At 28.3% G+C, this 19,707-nt stretch overlaps 1 protein-coding gene across 1 annotated transcript; it reads left to right on the top strand.

Moving 5' to 3' along the window:
* The first annotated feature begins 1,006 nt into the window (after nt 1–1,006).
* Nucleotides 1,007–1,375, top strand: LOC111042822. Its single transcript, XM_022327518.1, has one exon. It carries the CDS (start codon nt 1,007–1,009, stop codon nt 1,373–1,375), a length of 369 nt encoding a protein of 122 aa, XP_022183210.1.
* Nucleotides 1,376–19,707: the final 18,332 nt, after the last annotated feature.

Here is a 19,707-nt window from a genome sequence, read left to right as displayed (position 1 = left end):
TAATATAAGTATAGAATTATTAAATTGTAAGACTAGGCCATAACGATCTTATGAATTAACAGTTTATGTTTATTTCGAATTTAAATTAACTTAAAAGTTTGAAGTTTCGTCACCGTTTAATTAATATATTATAATCATAAACATAACTAGGTGTATTGGTATCCTTATATATATATATATATACCTTCCTTATATATATAAAAGAACAGGCCTTTTTTATGTACCAATTTTGTGACGACGCTATTTAACTTTTTTCCAATTTTTTTTCACAAAGTTGTTCCAAATACCTTCGTGAGTGTCACCAAGTCTCCCGATTTTCAAAATTTTGATTTTAAAGGGTTGAAATCGGTCAAAATAAATTGTTTACGTGCAAATTGTATATATATATATATATATATTACAGATTGGTGACCTGTGGGTTTCCATAGCGACATGCAACCATAACTTTTTGTTCGTCTAACTTTGTGTTTGATCGACATGTAAATATAAATTGTTCCGAGAAGTAAAATTCTACAATCTACCTATTAATCGTCCGATTTTCAAAATTTTGATTTTAAAGAGTTGAAATTGGCATAAATAATAATAAATAATAATAAATAATAATAAATAATAATAAATAATAATAATAATAATAATAATAATAATAATAATAATAATAAAAAATAATAAAATCATCTACGATTTGGTTGAAAGTAAAACAATTGTCTCTTACTGTAAATATGCGAACCAAATTAACAGGAGATATACACGCAGGAGAATTTTCTACATTACTCTTAAATTTTGGTAGCGGAACTGTAAATGATAAGGATGGGTACATAAAAATTGTAAAAAAACTAGCAGTATCGACCAATTCATTGGAATAACTGATACAAAGTGTGTACCAAGATATTGGGAATTTGAGAAATCTGAATAGTGAATGGTTATGCGAACGCGTTATTTTAACAACTACAAATAACCGAGCTGACACAATAAACTCACTAATAGTTAGTGGATTCAAGCACTAGAAATGGATTACTTTTCTATCGATACGGTTATTGATAGTGAAGAATCGGTACATTTTCCTACAGAGTTCTTAAATTCACAAACACCATCTGGTATGCCTCTTCATAAAATATCACTGAAGTTGGGGGTTCTAATCATATTGAGAAATTTGAATTCTCCTAGATTATGTAACGGGACTAGGCTTCGTGTCACTTCTCTTACAAAAAATGTCATCGAAGCCGAAATTTTGACCGGATGTGCTAAGGGAGAAAAAATATTTTTACCGAAAATACTATTATACCCCAACAATTTTCCAGTTAAGTTTAGAAGAGTTCAGTTTCCAATAAAAGTCTGTTTTGCAATGACAATAAATAAAACTCAAGGTCAGACTTAAACTTATTGTGGAGTAGATTTAGAAAATAACTGTTTCTCACATGGACGATTGTATGTGGCATTTTCTAGAGTTGGAAGACCTGACCATTTGTACGTTTATGCACCACAAAATAAAACTCTAAATGTGGTATACCAAGAGGTTTTGACTTAAGCCATATTAAAATTAAGCAACTACGTATCATTTGTAAATATTCATAAAAAAAGTTATTTATAATATTATAGAAACATTTTTTAATAACAATATGTGTATAGAATCATTAGAATCATTAGTATCATTTGTAACTACTATTATTATTATTTTTGTTGTATTTATAATTCTTTAAAACACAAAAATTCGTGTTGATTTAAGAATTTAATTTTGATAAAACAAAAACTACACGCGGGCGAAGCCGTGTAATTCAGCTAGTAATATTATAAATGTATATTGTATAGTTTTTTTCATTTCCCGCTTATTTGGTTCACCGCAACAGTATTTTTTAGTATTTATTTTCACAACTTATCACTAACACCATTATTTATTTATTTACCTTGCGAATTGGTACATCGTACTTACATTTTATAGGTAGATATGAACAAAAGAAATAATAAACCAAGTTTTCCTAGCATTTTTTATTTATTTTTTTTTTTTAGTTAATTTCACTTATTAATTTGTATTAAGATAAGTTGATGGTATTGGTCAAATGCTTCTTTGGATGAAACGATGTTAATATTTGATTTTGCTCGAACGTGTTGGTAGGTGGGGCATTTTAAAAATGTGTGTTTAACTGAAAGTACGCAGAGGCAAGTTTCACACATGGGTTCAAGCTCTTTACACATTAGATGATAGCAGTGTAGGAAAGTATTTTCTATGTCCAATGCGTACTCAGGTGAATTACTTTTATTTCTAATCATACTTTCAACTTTATTATTTTTTAATCACAGTCAATGGAAAATGTTGAAAATCAACAGATTCACCAACTTTCAGACAGTAAGACACATTAATCCAATAACTTAACGACAATATATCAACATACATCTCAACTCTCATTTTCTTAGTTGTGAATTTACTGCAGTTCTATTTTTTGGAATTTGAAAGTACACTTGAGACCATATTTTCGAATTCAAATACACCTACATAATGTACTTACTTATATTTATGGCATTTAGAAGTGCAAAATATTAAGATAAAATAATTAACTATCAAAAAACAACTACATTTTTTAAATGTAAATTATTGATGGTTAACTATAATATACAAGCAACGAGTATTTCTGAGTTATTTAAATATATGCACCTAATAAAACCTAGTCATATTATAGACGTATTATAGTATGGTGGTTGTAAAATAATAGTCATTACTAATCTTAAGCTCATCTATTTTATAATTTAATTCAACTAAATTTGCTTTTAGCTTCATAACTAAAGCCAAGTTTTGTACTTTAATTAAACATTTACATCATTGTTTTCACTTTTGAGAATAACTTAGGTAATTATTCAAGTAAGAAATATATATATTAAAAAGGCTGGCAAGTGAATATCGCTCTCAAATGTGCATAAGATGTCATGTAAGAAACTGTGATGGATGTTCTAAGTTAGAATTCGATGATAATATTATAAAATCATTGTACCTATGCAAAATAAAAAATGCTGAACAAAGACAGCCTTCATAATACAGCTTTTTAGATTTTTGTGGTTAGGTTTTAGAGATTTTGATGCATTTTATTAAGATTTGAACATTAAATGTTTATGAAAAAAGGTGGTCAAGTGAGTACCACTCTGCTGTACAGTAGTTGCCGAGCTTGTCGTTATAATGAATGTGTTATTTACTTTGAATTCCATGATAAATCAATGCATACGAAAAACTACGCCGTGCAGAGCTGTTGTGTCATTTTTGCATACTAATATAAATAATCAAATTTAATTATTAAAAAATTAATATAAATTGCAAATATCACGTGGCTATAAATAGCGTAATTTTCGGGAGAACTTTCTTTTTGGTAGAAATACTTCTTGGAAATCTTTTATTAAAATTTCTATTGTTAACCATGAACAGAAAAACGCTAAGGAATTTTTAACTGAAAAATAATTTACAACATTTGAAAAAATGTTTGTATATAAAAACAGCTCAAAACGAGTCAACATAGTTTAAACATTTTATCATGTGTGAAAAATAGTAATTTTAACATTCAGAAAAAAAGATTTTTTTCAAACTTTGATATTGAAAATCATATAAAAAATAATCGTGCCTATGTATCTTTATTACAATTATTTATTAATATTTTTTAACTCCCATTAAAGAAACTTAATAGGAACTTGAGTAAAAAGTTTTATCTGAAATTGTACAAAAAAAATTATACAATTCGAGAAAAAATCGAAAAATTTCTCAGTGCTGTATAATTAATAGGTGAAAAGAATCAAAATATTTCAAAAATATTATTTTACACGAAAAATACTGTTACAGATATTTAGTGAAAATGTCAAGTATCTACAGTTAACTTTTATTATTTTAAACAAAATAATAAAGTCATATAAAATGTAAAATTTGAATATTTTGATCGGAGCTAATAATGTATTGATTTTATAATGACGTGACGCTTGTTTTTATAAATATTTTTTTTTGTGTCTGTCATCACGATTTCTTACAGTAAAAGTACTTCGATTTTCTTCAATAGCAACATTTCTGGTAGGAAAGTGAACCTAGTTGGTGCATCCGGGAGGTCGAAATTTAAAATTCCCAATAGTTTTCAAAAGCAACAATAAAAACAAACAAACAATTAATGAAAAAAAATAATTTTTACCCTAAACCAGTTTTCAAAAAAATCTATTTTGGTTTTTTATTGCTACTCTAAAAAAAATGACCGTAGATACATGCAATTTTCACTGAATATTTGTGTTTGGTTTAGCAAAAGCAACAATAAAAACAAACAAACAATTGAGGAAAAAAAATAATTTTTACCCAAAATCAGTTTTCAAAAAAATCTATTTTGGTTTATTATTGCTACTCTAAAAAAAAATGTCCGTAGATACATGCAATTTTCACTGAATATTTGTGTTTGGTGTAGCTGGTTCACCTTTATCAAAACAAACATTTTTATGGTAAAGGCAAATTAAATGTTTTCAACATTGGATTTCATTTATATTCACTCGATTTCTATTGTAGGGATTTGCTTATTTTGTTTTAATTCAAAAACGAATTACTGTAGACACTTTTTTATCATTTTATATACTTGATAACATTTTCAAAATATTTTGACTCGTTTAAAGCTGTTGATAGAAATGTTTAATTTTTTTTTTCTATAAATGTCAATAAAATGTTATTGGTGTTGTCAAAAAGCATGAAAATATAATACAAGACTCTTATATATTGTTATTTGTCACAGTAGCAGTTGACACATATATTAAAAATACATTGGCATGATTTTTTTTTTTTATAAGCCTTTCAAGTTCAAATTTTGACAATGTTTATCAAATTCAAAATTGAAAATGTATCAATTTTTCAATTTTTATAACTAAGGATTGAAAATTTAAAACAAGGTTATACTTGAACAATTTTTTCTGTAACTAAAAAATCTAAAAATTTATGAATGCAGTTGTTTTTTTAAAGACAAGATCAAATTTGGACAAAATTGCATATAAACACAAAGAATAATGTTTGTCATTTTGTTGTTATTCAGTTCTGAAACAGCAACATTTTATATAAGTATATATTATATTATTCCAGCATCACTATCCTATCACTATCATTAAGAATAATATTTATTCAACTTGCCGGCTACTATATTAATAATAAGTAATAACAATATAAAATATCCTAGACTGACATCCCGTCTCCGCTCAGAATCGTTTTTCGTTCACAATGATATGATATCATTGAATTCAAATTTAATACTATCCATTGCAGCGACCTCCTAAACACCCAATGTAGAGCAGAGGGCCATCCACTTTCCCGCTTTCTACACATTTTTTTTGTTTTTCATGACGCTTTCAAAAACTACTAGGAAATTGAATATAATCTAGTATGAGTTTTACCCATCAACATATCAACTAGATTCACTTTTGGATCAGAAAAGATGCTGATGTCAAGAATCAGAGGATTTTTACCATCTCAAATGTTGATGATTTACATAAATCTAAACAAAAAACACACATCATTTTAAAACCAATACATTCATCCACTACTTTCAGAATATCATTGATACATTGTACGTTTTAAAACGGCTACCACTAATAAAAATGTGTGATAAACTCGTTGTATATTTTTTAACTTTTTTAACTAGTGATAAAATTCCTATAGATATTTATAGAAAAAAACTATATCACATTTTTTATTACAATGTATACCTAACTTAAAACGAGTAGAAATATTATTTAAATTGTATGCCATATAGAAAATACCAAAATAAACATTTGTTTATATTTCTGTGTATTATTTGAAGTAGGTAGTTCAATGACCCTGTATAATAGGGTGAATTATAATATATAAATATATATCGGCGTCTGGGGAGGTCCAGTACCTATAAATTCACCCCAGGTTTTATTATAGAGTATAGGACAGATTATTTTGACATTTTATTAATTTGTCATTAGTCGTGCACTCTACACCTTCGGTTGCTCAACGAATTATTATATTATTATCATATTAAAATGTTACTTTATAGAGGATAGAGGAATATATAACTCGTTTCCCGAATCGTATAAACGAGTTTAAGTATTGTAAACTTTTGTTAACGCATAACCATTACTGCCGGCTGAATAATATACGCATAATACCTAGGTATTAGCCGTCGCCCGGGATGACGATAAATCGCGTTCAATCTGATTATAATATGAATGTTGTTGGTACTTATATTGATATATTTGATAATTTGAATTTGTAATTGCCCAGAGTTGAAAATAATATTAAATGAAAATTATAAATTTATATAATAAGGAGCACCTCTCAATTATACAGCATGAACGTTTTCTCATAATATTATTTGACTTTTGTATAATTTAATCCTTTTACTAAAAAGAATATATATTATGGACGGTGATTCTTTTAGAAATTTCACCACCATAATGCAATCATTCATATTCTAACTTTCAGCATTTTTACTGTAATTACTAATTATGTATTATGCAGGCAGGTAGTATTTTCTGAATCTTAGATTTTGTCGGCACACCATCGTGGAATATTCTCTGCCTCAAAAATCTTTTCCACTTTGTATCGTTAATATTAGAAAGCTGATCATTTTTTTGAAAACTTTCATGCATTTTAATTGAAATTTGAATTATTAATTTCGGTGTTATTAAACTGCATATAAGAATCATAATAGTTCTCAAAAATAGCTTAACATATAAAAATATAAAATATATTATGTATTATGTAAAGTCCTATATAGAACTTAAAATGCTCAAATATTTTTTACAGATAATAAATTTGAACATAATTTTATTATTAACAACTATAATATTATCAAATCATCGTAATACTACAATCTTCGCTTTCAATCAATTATTTTCAAAAACTATTTCGGGCTATATTTTCATAACACACACTAATTTGAATAAATTAATGTAAAGCAATTAAAAAATAACTCAAAATATTAAGATATCCACACCAAAATTATATACAACAATGCATGCGAATCTCATATGAAAAAAAAAATGTCACAACCACACGATACCCCAATGATATTCCGATATTCCATAATATGACATGACAAGTCTAGTGAAATTTTTGGTTTTTTACTTGATATAATTCTTCATGCGATTTAAATCGTAATAAAATATTGTACTCATCTAAATACAGATAAAATATTTTTTCACGGCTTATTCAAGCGATATGCATTATCGTTAGATCACATTATAATTCCTTATTTACATATTGTAGTTGCTTATTATTCAAATTAGAATCATACAACTGTGATCATCTGGTTACATTTCTTCTGCATTTGACTTGTGTGCACTTTCGTTTCAAATTTGGATTTATTTGATTGGAAGTTGAATTATTCGAAGACAATGTTACAATTATGCGGTTCATTAATTCGCAATTGATGTAGTTTTGGTATTTGAGAATTGATTTATTCATGTTTGAAAATAATGTATTGTAATCTTACAGAATATACGAAAGAGAAAATCAATGTCCAGTCCCTTGTGAAATAAAAGAATTGGAAAATAGCTGAACATTTTAAGGAAATAGTTTTATTCGAACCCAAATAAACAAATTACAAACGTAAATTTACGTTTTTTTTATGCACGCTAATTGTAATTACATGGTATTCATCCGAAAAAAATATTCAAGATAAACGTAATAATATTATGCCAATCGAACTATTTTTATTAAAAACCAAAGTCATGAAATCATTTTAAATTTAATCAAGTATAAGTACCTATATTTATTTATTTTTTAATAAAAAAAAGTTGTCTTTATCTCCCCTCGGGTGTGGTATTTTGAACGCGTGATCCACGAAGACGATGATCTTAGTCTGTACACAAATGACTGATACGTTTTCCTATTTTAAAATATTTGGCAACCAAATAAACAAACCTTACTCAACTTGAGATCATGCTATCATCGCACAATGATATTGCTGTCATGTATGCATTATACACAATCGGATGAAGTGCTGAGTAGAAAATATGTATACCTGGCACCGTAAAACCAATATTATAGCGAAATCAAAATTTGAATACAAGGGGTCTATTTAAGTATCTACTTGTATTATTTATAAAAGTTTAAACTTTTTTGTAAATCTTTATCTCACATTTGATGCATTTACAAAATCACATTTATTTTATTGTCGTAATTATTTTTTAAAGTTTGTACTTTTTTAATGCAAATGTATGTTTTAATTTTATATTATGATGCAAAATGTTTTTAGAATAATTCAATACGAAAAATAATTTGAAGTTTTCTTCAAACATTTTCCCTGCTGCATGACTATTCGACCATTTCGAAATTGGGATATTATGTTTTCATGTTTAGTTTTTTTTACGTCTGTTGCGAGCATATTTGGTTTGCTTCCGATTAACTTCATTCACATTCACAGTTTGATGTTGATATTTAAATATTGAATATATTTCTTTTTAGGTCTCGACGACTAACTGAAAGGCAACCTATCAAAAACAGCTGAAATTCTCGACGTTTGTCTACAGCATGATTACGTTTGTGATCATAATTATGGCGCTCAGAATTTGAAATCATAATTGAAAATTTGAAATAATGTATTCATTAAGATTTCTGATGAAACTGGATTCAACATTTTTAACGAATAGAAAATTTAGTAATAAGTATTTAAAATTTAGATGAGCGGAGTAGTGCAATAACTGGAGCACTTCCACAAATGTTGGTCCATTACTCCGTTTATCTAAAATTTTTAAATTATACTGTTCTAAATTCATTTTTAGACATTTATACAGCACTGTACTATTAAAAGTCGAGTATTAATAGTCGAAAAAAAATATCTGTAGCATTTATATGACACGGAGTGTTTATTATTTATTCACTTTTAAACTCATCGGTCGGACTCAAGCAATGTGCAAACAGTTCTGCCTCCTTGCAATGATGCCACCAGGAAAAAAATACAATAAATAACAGTAATATACTTACACAATATTTACTTCAAGGTTAGGTTATTAACTTATGATTTTTTATTTAGGATAAAAAAAAATATAGTTGTGATTAGCACTTGGTAACTTTTGAGATAATTAATAAATATTTTCCTCGAACTATTGTGACTCATATTTAGGCACTTCTAAGGTTGTAAAATTATATCGACAAACATGATATAACCATACAGTATTTGCAGAGCTAATTTATATGACATTTTGGGCCTCACCTGAAAAAAAAATAATGCTCTAAGGCCACACCTAAAACTGCAAATAGCACTATAAGGCTTAAAACCGGCTCTGAGTTAAGGTGGCTATTCTACCTACAACAATCGAATAATTCCACTATAATATTCCACTGGTATTATCATTTACAGTTTTTTATCTTACGAATCCACCAGGCTTCAGTTATTTATATGGCAAATCATTACCGTGGTATATTATATTCATTAGCCTACATTTTCAGGTGGAACCTATAGACGTCTAGAACAGTACTGTTTAGTACCCTACGAAAATGTATTAACACATTCAACGCCAGCGACGCGATTAAGTGCCATTGCCCATTGGTAATTAACTGCATGTGTAACGCCGGCAACCGATTTCAAAAACCAACCAACTTTTTCACAATGGCCACCTAAAATTGCAGATATTTACAATAAAATCTACATTTATTACGCGACACAGAAATATAACAGAAATTAAAGCTTAAACGCGTCAGTGGCCTAAAGTTGGAGTTTGCTAAGACGCGTAAGTATTTTGAAAGTATTAATAAAATAATCGTTCAACGAGTGTAATAGATACTGCAACAAGCAATAACTAAACTATCGTATCGATATCGTTTATTTTTGTTAAAGCAAATAATTATCGCTTGAACTAATAATATTTGTACCCTAAGATTTCATTATCTTATATAATATTCGCTGAGTAATAGTTGTAAAGTTATTATAATAATTATATAATCCGGTTATTACTTGTTATAGTAACTACTGTGGCTTCACGGACGCATTCCAAACTACTCTCGTCGATAAAGTATTAATTCTCGTGAACAATATTTTTTAAAAACGATATTGCATCGTGTACTTTAGTCGTAACGGTTTGTTTATTTTTAATGAGATTTGAACCTACGTATTTAAGTAACATGTAATGCATTTATTCGAATTCTGTTTCTTGAATTTTTAAACATAACTAATTGTGTATGGACCGCATTTTAAAATTCTTGAGATTTTTTCGTTCAACCAAAATAATGCTTCACAGTAAAAAAAGCTTCTGTTTTTCAAATGAGAACCCACCTTTTTAATGTAAACTAATATGTGAATAATATTTTTGAAAATTTTGATATAGGTATCTACATCAAAATCCGAAAGAGTAGTTTTTCAGTTAATGAAATATTTATAATAATTATTATAGTCAAATAATAATATTATACAAAAGTATAAAATAGATTTAATACAATAAAATATTAAAATTATTATTTTATTGACGGTAAATGGATGAAATTAATTAATGAAATATTTATGATAGTTGTAATAATTTTTTTTTCAATCTTAAATATAAACACACCATTTTAAATTGTTTGCTAGTAATATACTGATAAACAGCTACTTTGGTATTAATAATTAATAAGATGAAAGCCTACTATAAAATAAATATGTGTATGTTACTGTGAATGTCCGCAATTGGTGACTGCTGACAATCAGTTAGTGATTATTAAAATAGTAATAAGTAAAATATTATAGATATGTAGTAGATGTTGACATTTACATTATTATTTTGGTCAATGTTGACATACACAACACGGTTTTCGTTAATGGTGACATAGGCTACGTATTCGCACATAATATTATAGTATAATACAATAGACAATGATATAAAATATAAAACATAAATTATATGTTTAGTTATAAATATTAACAATTGATTGTATTAATTATAATTATTATTATTGAACAATATTATACCTTAGCTTAAATTATGATTATTTTGCCATACAAAAATTATTATTTTTAAAAAAAGTCGAAAATTGTTCTATGTATTGCAACATGACAGTTTTTCATGACATTTTAAACTGTATCAAATGCCAACATTTCTACAACCACACTTTTGTGGTGCACTTTGTTTTACAATTACATCGTGTATGCAGAAGCTTGTTTTAAGGAAATCTGTTTTTAATAGGTAGATACTAGAATATTAGATGAGATCATATTAAAATATAATATCGGCATTACCAACATTCGCCAATATCGTTATAGAAATGTCGACATTTGCTATAAAATGTTTACAAATAGTACAAATTTGATCAATATGCCAACATTTACCAATGGCTTTGGTGTTTGACGACATTAACTGGTGACTGTCAGCACTCACACCGATTGCGGACATTCGCAGTAACATACACATATAAAATCACTGACGAGTGTGCCTTATCAGCTTAATATGGATTGGGATTAGTGTGCCTCGAGGGAAAAAGATTGGAAAACTCTGTAATATTGGTTCTATTATTAAATAACTTGGACCGTTCGTACAATCGTTGATATTATTTTTATTTGATTGTTAATATTAGTTACTTCATTTTTCAAATCATCATAGCTCCTATATTTCCCAACCCCATCATCATTGAAATATTTGTACAGACAGTTAATTAATAACTGAGAAATATCAAGTTCGAATTTCAATTCCGGTGCATCAGAATTTCAGCAAAATTATTCGCTAAATAATATACAGTGGGAATAACTACCAGTTTAAAACAAAAATAAATTTGTATGTACACAGAACACAGTAATTAAAATAAATTTTAAAAGTTTGAATGTACGGTTTTCATATTTAAAAATTTCAAAAATCAGGTTTTGTATGACTGCATATTGAACAAAAAAGAGGGGGTGAGTATGGTTGGTGAATCATTCTGTATTTATTGAACATTGAATCTTTTGACCATTTGATGGATTTTCCAAACAGGCACTGATTCTATTTGTGCTAGCTCACCTATATTGATATCCGTTCGAATCATTACTGAGAAGTTCCACACACCAACTGTACGAACGTGATATTTTTCTTCTTGTTTTAATTGATTTGGAACAAATTGATTCGTTGCCAACAACCAACCGATAGTACTATCTCATCTAGAATTTTTGCGAATTTGCCAATTACTTTTTAAAATTGGTGAAACGTAATTGTATTTTCGGTGTGATGGAGTAATTGCATTTTTGGTTTTAATAATATTTCGTCTAGTAGGTGATTTTTAATCATTTTCATTCGCACATGTTATCGTTTTTATCTTCGATAACACACTTAGTCGGTATCTACTTGCACAACCACATTCTTCAACACTTCTTATTATTCAAACATTTCTGTGTTTTTCTTTTTTTTGCATTAGTTTATCTATAACGAAAACAATATGCTTAAATTAAAATGTTGAACAACCGATGTGTCACTTAAAATGAAAAATCATATGTAACTGATATTCGATACAACGTTGGGTGGTGTTTGATTCAGTTATAACTTAGCACTATTAAATTAGTCGTTTAAAGCTGTTATTGGAAGTTAAACGAAATAATTGGACTTGAAACACGAACAAAAATAGCTTTTATAAAATTTACTGTAAACTGATGTCAATCATGTAAACAATACGAGATGTGTTGTAAATTTAAATACATGGTCAGTTTGGTATCCTGCTAGATTTTTAACACATTGAAAATAAATACAATAATTAAATTGTTATATAACCACACGTACCCGTTTGTAGGTCGTATACCTAATCAATAAATCGATAATAATATTTGTAATTGATTTAATGCGTGAGCCCATTTATTTTGTAGGTAAATTTATGACTACCTATAGGTAGTATAAGTGTGTAATTAATCGGTTTATACATTTTTATAACTCATGATTTCGTGTGAAATTTTCGAACTGATTTTGTAGATAATAATACTACGATTCACGACAGAATACGATAATATAAAATATTATAACCTATAATCATTAGGTCAGCAAATCTCCTACACAGTCAGCCCACGCCGCAATTCTCCACTTTTTATTAGTCGTTGTTTTCCCCTGTGGGTACGTTATTTGTACAAAATGTAAGATGAATTTAACGAGTGTGACTGCCAATGATAAATTAAAAAATGCTGTGTAGGCAATGTTGAGAAATATTTGAGGTGTGTGTATGTGTGTGTGTAAAACATGCTGTGACCATACCTTTCTATTTCGTCACGGACACTACAAACAGTTTGTCTTGAAAAAGAAACCGCAAACTACCAACAGCGTCTTGACGGAAATCGGCCAGTTTAGCACATCTCCCACACCACGCCTAGTGCCCTCACCTCACTTCGGAGGAGGTGGCATTAAACCGGTCGTCTCTAGTCGTGATTCGTCGGTTGTTACGATCGAGCCACACAGTACTCTTAGTAACATGGCGTTACTGTATGGACCGATCACTTGGGAGGAACCGACTGGCCGGTAGCGGTTTCTATATCTCTGCAGTCCACCTACATGAGTGAAACGTTACCATTCTAACTCTAGGCAGATTGAAGGAATTTTAAAAGGTTTTTTTTTTTTTAAAACATTATTCTCTTACAGTCGAAATAACACGTGTTAAACTAAATTATTATATAATATACTTAATAATATAAACTGTGTCCAAATTTAAAACCATTAATAAAAAATATATATATATTTAATAAGTATGAACAATTTCGTGTAATATAATATTCATTTAACTTTTAACTGCATACATTAATATACTTATACACCTACCTGATATATTTTATATGTAGTATTATTTATTATAGTTAATGTTCGTTATAATAATTAAAAATATAAACATAATAACAATAGGTTTTTAGGTATATATATTATTGTAATTGGTATCATCGTAAAATATGTATTAATTAGAACACTGTATATTTTTTTTGCATTCTTGGCCAATATAAAACTCAATACTTGTTTGAGGGTACTGACAATATTGCTATGATAAGTTTAGTAGAATTAAACCATTTGAAATCGTATCATAAACTTAACTTACAGTCACATCACATCGCTTGATACCATACGTTTGATGTGATTCAATCACTATAATATTGTAGTCTTATTATTTTTAGGAAGTCATAATAACTAAGCAAAACTAAAATTCATACAAATTAGGTATACTTAGTAAGATTTGTAAATGGTTGTTCAAATTTGGCAATCATTCAAAGCGTTAGTAATTGTTACCTATTGATGAATTTCTATTTGGAAAACCTTCTGTTTTTGTAGTAAATAGTTTATTAAATAGTAAAATTGTGTATGTTTACAAATAACCATAATCATAAGATATCCCAACGTTTTTAAATGTAACACATAAAAAATTAAATAAATATTTATTTATTTTATGATAAAAATTAATACTTCATCAATGCTCAAAACAAATGTATATTATTATTTTTTTGCAATAATATTATAGCACCTACTTAAGTAGTTAAGTGGGTCTTACCAATTTTTCGAAATTCTATAAAATTGAAAACATAATATTTAAGTTTTTACGTTTATTATAAAACTTTCCCGCTAGTCTACTTCTCCATGTCCGATACCTAATTAAGGGTGAGGGAGTCAATACGGTGTACTCTATTAACGGAAATTACTTCACAAAAAAATTATCATGTGACATTGATATATCAAATTTTTATAATTTTTTTTACCTGAAAGATGAGAACATTTTCAGGTAAAATCAATGCCCTAATTGTAATTTTACTTTAATTATAGTGCTAAAAAAATACGTTCGAAAAATAACAAATATTGTTCATTATTCAAATACATATTTTAGCTTTTGTAATTATAATTTTTAAAATCAATCTGCGAAGAGACCTGCAAAACGTTCTCTTATTTCAAATGAGAAAAAAAACTAACGAAATACGACGATCTTACTCTTATCCGAGAGTTTTTCCTATAGGACATGTTTTTCTACTAAAAATGCACCGGCACAGATGCAGTTAACTCTTTTACTGTAGTTCAGAAACGTCATATATTATTGTCATTACAGAATCCTGACATTAATTCAAAAATACATTTTTTTAATGCTTTTGAGTACTTTATGAACACAGAGAATTCAAATTAGTTTAATATGACTATCATTTTACATAAGTCTGCCAAAGTATTAAAATCACTTAGATTATAACGATACAATTTCTTCGCTTCTGAAATAAACAGATGGTTATACAAATCGCAAGGAGCAATGTAAGCCGACTTAACATACAATTTAGTATGAAACAATAATAATAACCAACAATATTGGGTGTAAATTTGAAATATCGAAGTGGCCTATAGAGTGCATCTAATATCTATTGATATCGTGGTCGGGCTGGAAGGCAGGTAGCTACGTATTATATTTAATCGAACTTCTAAGTCTCGAAAAGTGTTCAGTCGGTGGCATAATAATATTATGCAGGTAATATCATACCTAACGAATAAAAGACCGGTTTCAAAGAAGTATTCAGAAACCCATGATTTTCTCAATCAATTTTCTCCGTCAAACAAACCCCGTGTATAATATAATACAGTCAAGTGATTGGGCTGTAGTGCAAGTCCTATATAATCATTATTCAAGGCATCAAAGGAGAGTATATATTATACAAACGTAATATATTGTGTGTGTACACTAGAATGCTTGAAGATATCACACATATACTTAATGATACAACAATATTGCCAACTTGGCTTTAATGTTGAAGTCAGTAGAACGGTCAACTGTTTTTATCGTATATAAATCCATGTTTACATTGAAATTTGAAATTTGATTTGACAATAGTCAAAATATGCAAGCAAATCGGATTTTATATTTAAATATTTATATATATAATTCTACTGTATGTGTGTATGTCACTAAACTCATCCTAAACGGCAGGACCGTTTTGAATGAATTTTTTTGTGTGTATTGAGTGACGCTCTAGATGTTTTAGAATCACAGTTGGACTGTATAGGTCCGATTCGGGAAGTTGCTCAAATAGGGATTTTAAGATTTACGACGTTTATTTGTTTATATAAGGTTACTATAATTGATTACAGGGAAAATATAAATATTATATTTATTATTTAGTAAAAAATGGTATTTTGTTTTTTTGTTTAATGGTTATCTGCAGTATTTCATCGGACAGATCAGGTATAAGCATGCATACAATTGAATTTTCACACATTTCCTACCAAGGAGGCCAAGTTGCACTTATAGCCGCTCATCGGCGTGTCCTCAATCAAAATAAAAATTAAAAATATTATTTATATAAAGTTCTCATCAAGCGGGGTCTACAATCCACAGCAGGTAGGCATAACATACTGCTCGCATTATCACCATCAAGGTTCATAAAGAGTTGGCATTTTTGACGTGCGACGAAGTGCACGGGATGAGCTAGTCATGTATATTTTATTCATATAATACAGTTTACACGTCTTAAATTCCATACATTTAATATATAAATAAAATGGTTACTATTTTTAAAAAATGTTGTCTTATCTACAATCCATTATGTTCTAAAATTACAATTGTATTTTTTTTTTTGTAAGCCACCTCTCCCTCATTTCAGATTTCCACACCATCCCGGACCCCCTGTGTTATAATAATAATAATATTTTATACATCGCCTTATAATTCATTCATGTGCATTTGATGATTTTCATATTTTTTTTGCTCCTACAAGCTGTAATAGCTTGCTGTTTAAGCTATGTGCCATAGTATTACAGTCTCAACTTCTGAATTTGAATACGAACAAGATGAAAAACAAATGCAAAATCTACGAAAAAAGTTAATACGAAATTAGTTAGTGGGCTCGGCTCACCACACTTTGAAAAAATTACTCTGTAGTCTTAAACTAAATGAACACTACCGGCACTTAGATATTTATTTCAATATTTTTAAACGCCTAATGACGCACTTCGTGCGAAATAATTGTCGACAAAATATAACTACAATACTATTATAAGAATATAAGTTTAGTCAACTCTATAAAAATTGTACAGTCCGTTACGAGAAAAATGTAAAAAAAATAAATGCTATAAAACAAATTTGATTTATTATATTTTGTTGTAAAAAATTCGTTCACAATATAACGGGTGAAAATCTCCAGAGAGCCCGCTTACAATATATCAACTCAGAACCTCCAGAAATCGTTTTATCATGAAAAGTGTCGCTTCTATATTATTATTTTATGGCTTTACTGTTATTGTGTTGGTTCCTTAAATACTACTGATTTCAAACAGTATTCAATGGTCAAATCCAGTCGTCTTTATCGATCAACCAATGGACATTTGAATTGTTGTAGTCAAATACAAATCTGATACAAATAACACAACTCCGATTTTATTCTTAAATATTAAATGCCATTGTTTATAGCGTTAAACTAAATTCACATCTCACGATTAGTGACTATCGAATATAAACCAAACGTATAAAAATGATATTATTAATGTTTTGATTTTGCTCATAATATTACCGTCGTTGGCTCAGAAAAGGCTGATGTTGGAAGAATTTAAATGAGACAACATTTACAGTGAAATGTAATGTACTCTATTCCGATTTGGCACAATCGAATTCAAATAAATATTTTGCAAACATGAATTATATTGATATCGGCAATTGGATTGGTTGCTCCATTTAGAAGTTTCGAGAATCAAAACGCCAACACACAGAATAAAATAATAACAAAAAAATATTTAATTTAACTTTTTAATCTTAAAACTTCAAAGTGATCTAACTGGTACAAGGCAATCTACACTTTTAATGTAATTTTTTTAACACCAATTCCCGTATTATTTATTTATTTGCTGAAAAAATAATAATTATAATAATTGTCTGTTACTTCAATAATAGTTTTGGAATGATAGAAAATGTATTATATATTTTAATTTTCTGTTCAAATTAACATCAGAAAATATACATTTTATCAATATTATATTTTTCACTAGAATTAAAAACAAAACTGTAAAGTTTAATTAAGTGAAATACCATTTTGAACTTTGTAATTTGGTATCCAAATATTAAAATTAATTATTAGCTACGTGGCTATACACATTGCAATAATATCATGAACAAATAAGAATATATTATGTTTATAAGAATTATTGATAAATTATACTGAAACCAATCATAATTTATCTAATATTTTAACTTCTGAGAGAGGAACCAACTGTTAAAATCTTTTAAACTATATTTTATTTTCAATTAAGTCACTTAACTATATTGATGGTTATTTCGAACTTGTAATTTATAACAATATTATTATATTATTATAACAAAATTATTATTACTTAATTAAAGTAGAGTGATTTTAAAAGTTGTTTTCATGTTAAAGTTGAAATTATTATAACATTTTGAGACAACCTACACCTTGGCCACATTTAATCAATCTACTGAACGCTTATACCCAAAACAAAATGAAGACACGAACAACAATGGCGTTGAAGCAACTAACAGCGAATAATTAATATCCAATTATTTGAAAATAAGATTATAGTACCCAATATTGCAGTTTCTCATAACCTTGTCTATAAGCTGTCTAATTTTACTTCACCGTGAAATTTAATTTACAAGTACCTACCATATATTATGTGTGTTCAAGATGAAATTTAATAATAATATAACATGTATAGATGATAATATGAAATCTAATCAGTTTTGTTGAGCATCAAGATAATGTCTTATGTATTAGACGCGTACACGTCGAAACGACTTCACGTCAAAATTGGTCCCCCTAAATTGTGTGGACTGTAAAAGTCGTTTATGTTTTTAATACGGTTATGCAATACTTGATTGCATTATTATTTTTTTTTAAATATGTGTCTTATGTTTTTTGGGTTTTTTTTTTCACCGGTCACTGAACGATTCAATCGATGTGATTAAGGGAGCTGAATACTAATAACAAATAATGATTATTGTCCTCGGTGTTGTTACAGAGACCATAAATAATATCAGTTGAAGGTTTACTGATAAGTAGTAGGTACCTACGTAAAAGTCTTTCGGTTTGCTCGCAGTCGTGGACACGATATTTTAGGGGTCTTTATTAGAGATTACATCATAATAAATATAACCAAAGCGCATCATACATTCATACGTGAAAACAGATTACAAACCAGATGTTTACGGTGTTGCATATTAATCAACTGCATTTGAATCTACCCGCCTGTTAAATTTCCTCTAGTCGTACACATTAGTATTCTACCTCTTTAAAGCGCCTTAAATCCGGAACTCGTTTAATGCCAACAACTGACAATTATTATACAACGAGCAATGATTAATGGCTGCATAATACATATGTATACCGGTCTCCCGAGGATCTGTATTGGAGGAGAAAATAAATACTTTGCATTAGACGCTGAATTCTTGAGTAGGTATAATATAGACATTGTCCTCAAATATTATTATAATATTAAATCGATGAACTCGATGTTAATACTCGGGACAATCGTTTTATTTTGACTATTTAAAATAGTATAGGTATTGAGGAGGTTATACCTGCTTGTAGATGCATCATTGCAAATTCAATGAAGAGCAAACATATTTGAAATATTTTCCTTAGTTTATACACATATTATGTGAGAATTGCCCCAATCAGTGCCAATTAGAAGCATTTCTGAAGTGCGTCTAGTTGGTACATTCAAAAGGTTTTCAGACGATAAATGGTCGAGATGTCATAAATTTTTGGTGACATTTTTTTTAAACTACGGAACAATAGTTTATTTTATGATTAAAAATTATAACTCTGCAACTGCTAAAAGTTCATAATAAATTATTCCGTATAAGCTAATTTT

This window comes from Myzus persicae, unplaced genomic scaffold, assembly GCF_001856785.1.
Source record: "Myzus persicae strain clone G006 unplaced genomic scaffold, MPER_G0061.0, whole genome shotgun sequence".
NCBI classification, from domain to species: domain Eukaryota; kingdom Metazoa; phylum Arthropoda; class Insecta; order Hemiptera; family Aphididae; genus Myzus; species Myzus persicae.
This window is presented reverse-complemented; position numbering and strand designations above follow the sequence as displayed.

Coding starts and splice junctions, on each gene's coding strand:
- LOC111042822 (XM_022327518.1), top strand. CDS start 1,007: ATGGATTACTTTTCTATCGATACGGTTATTGATAGTGAAGAATCGGTA.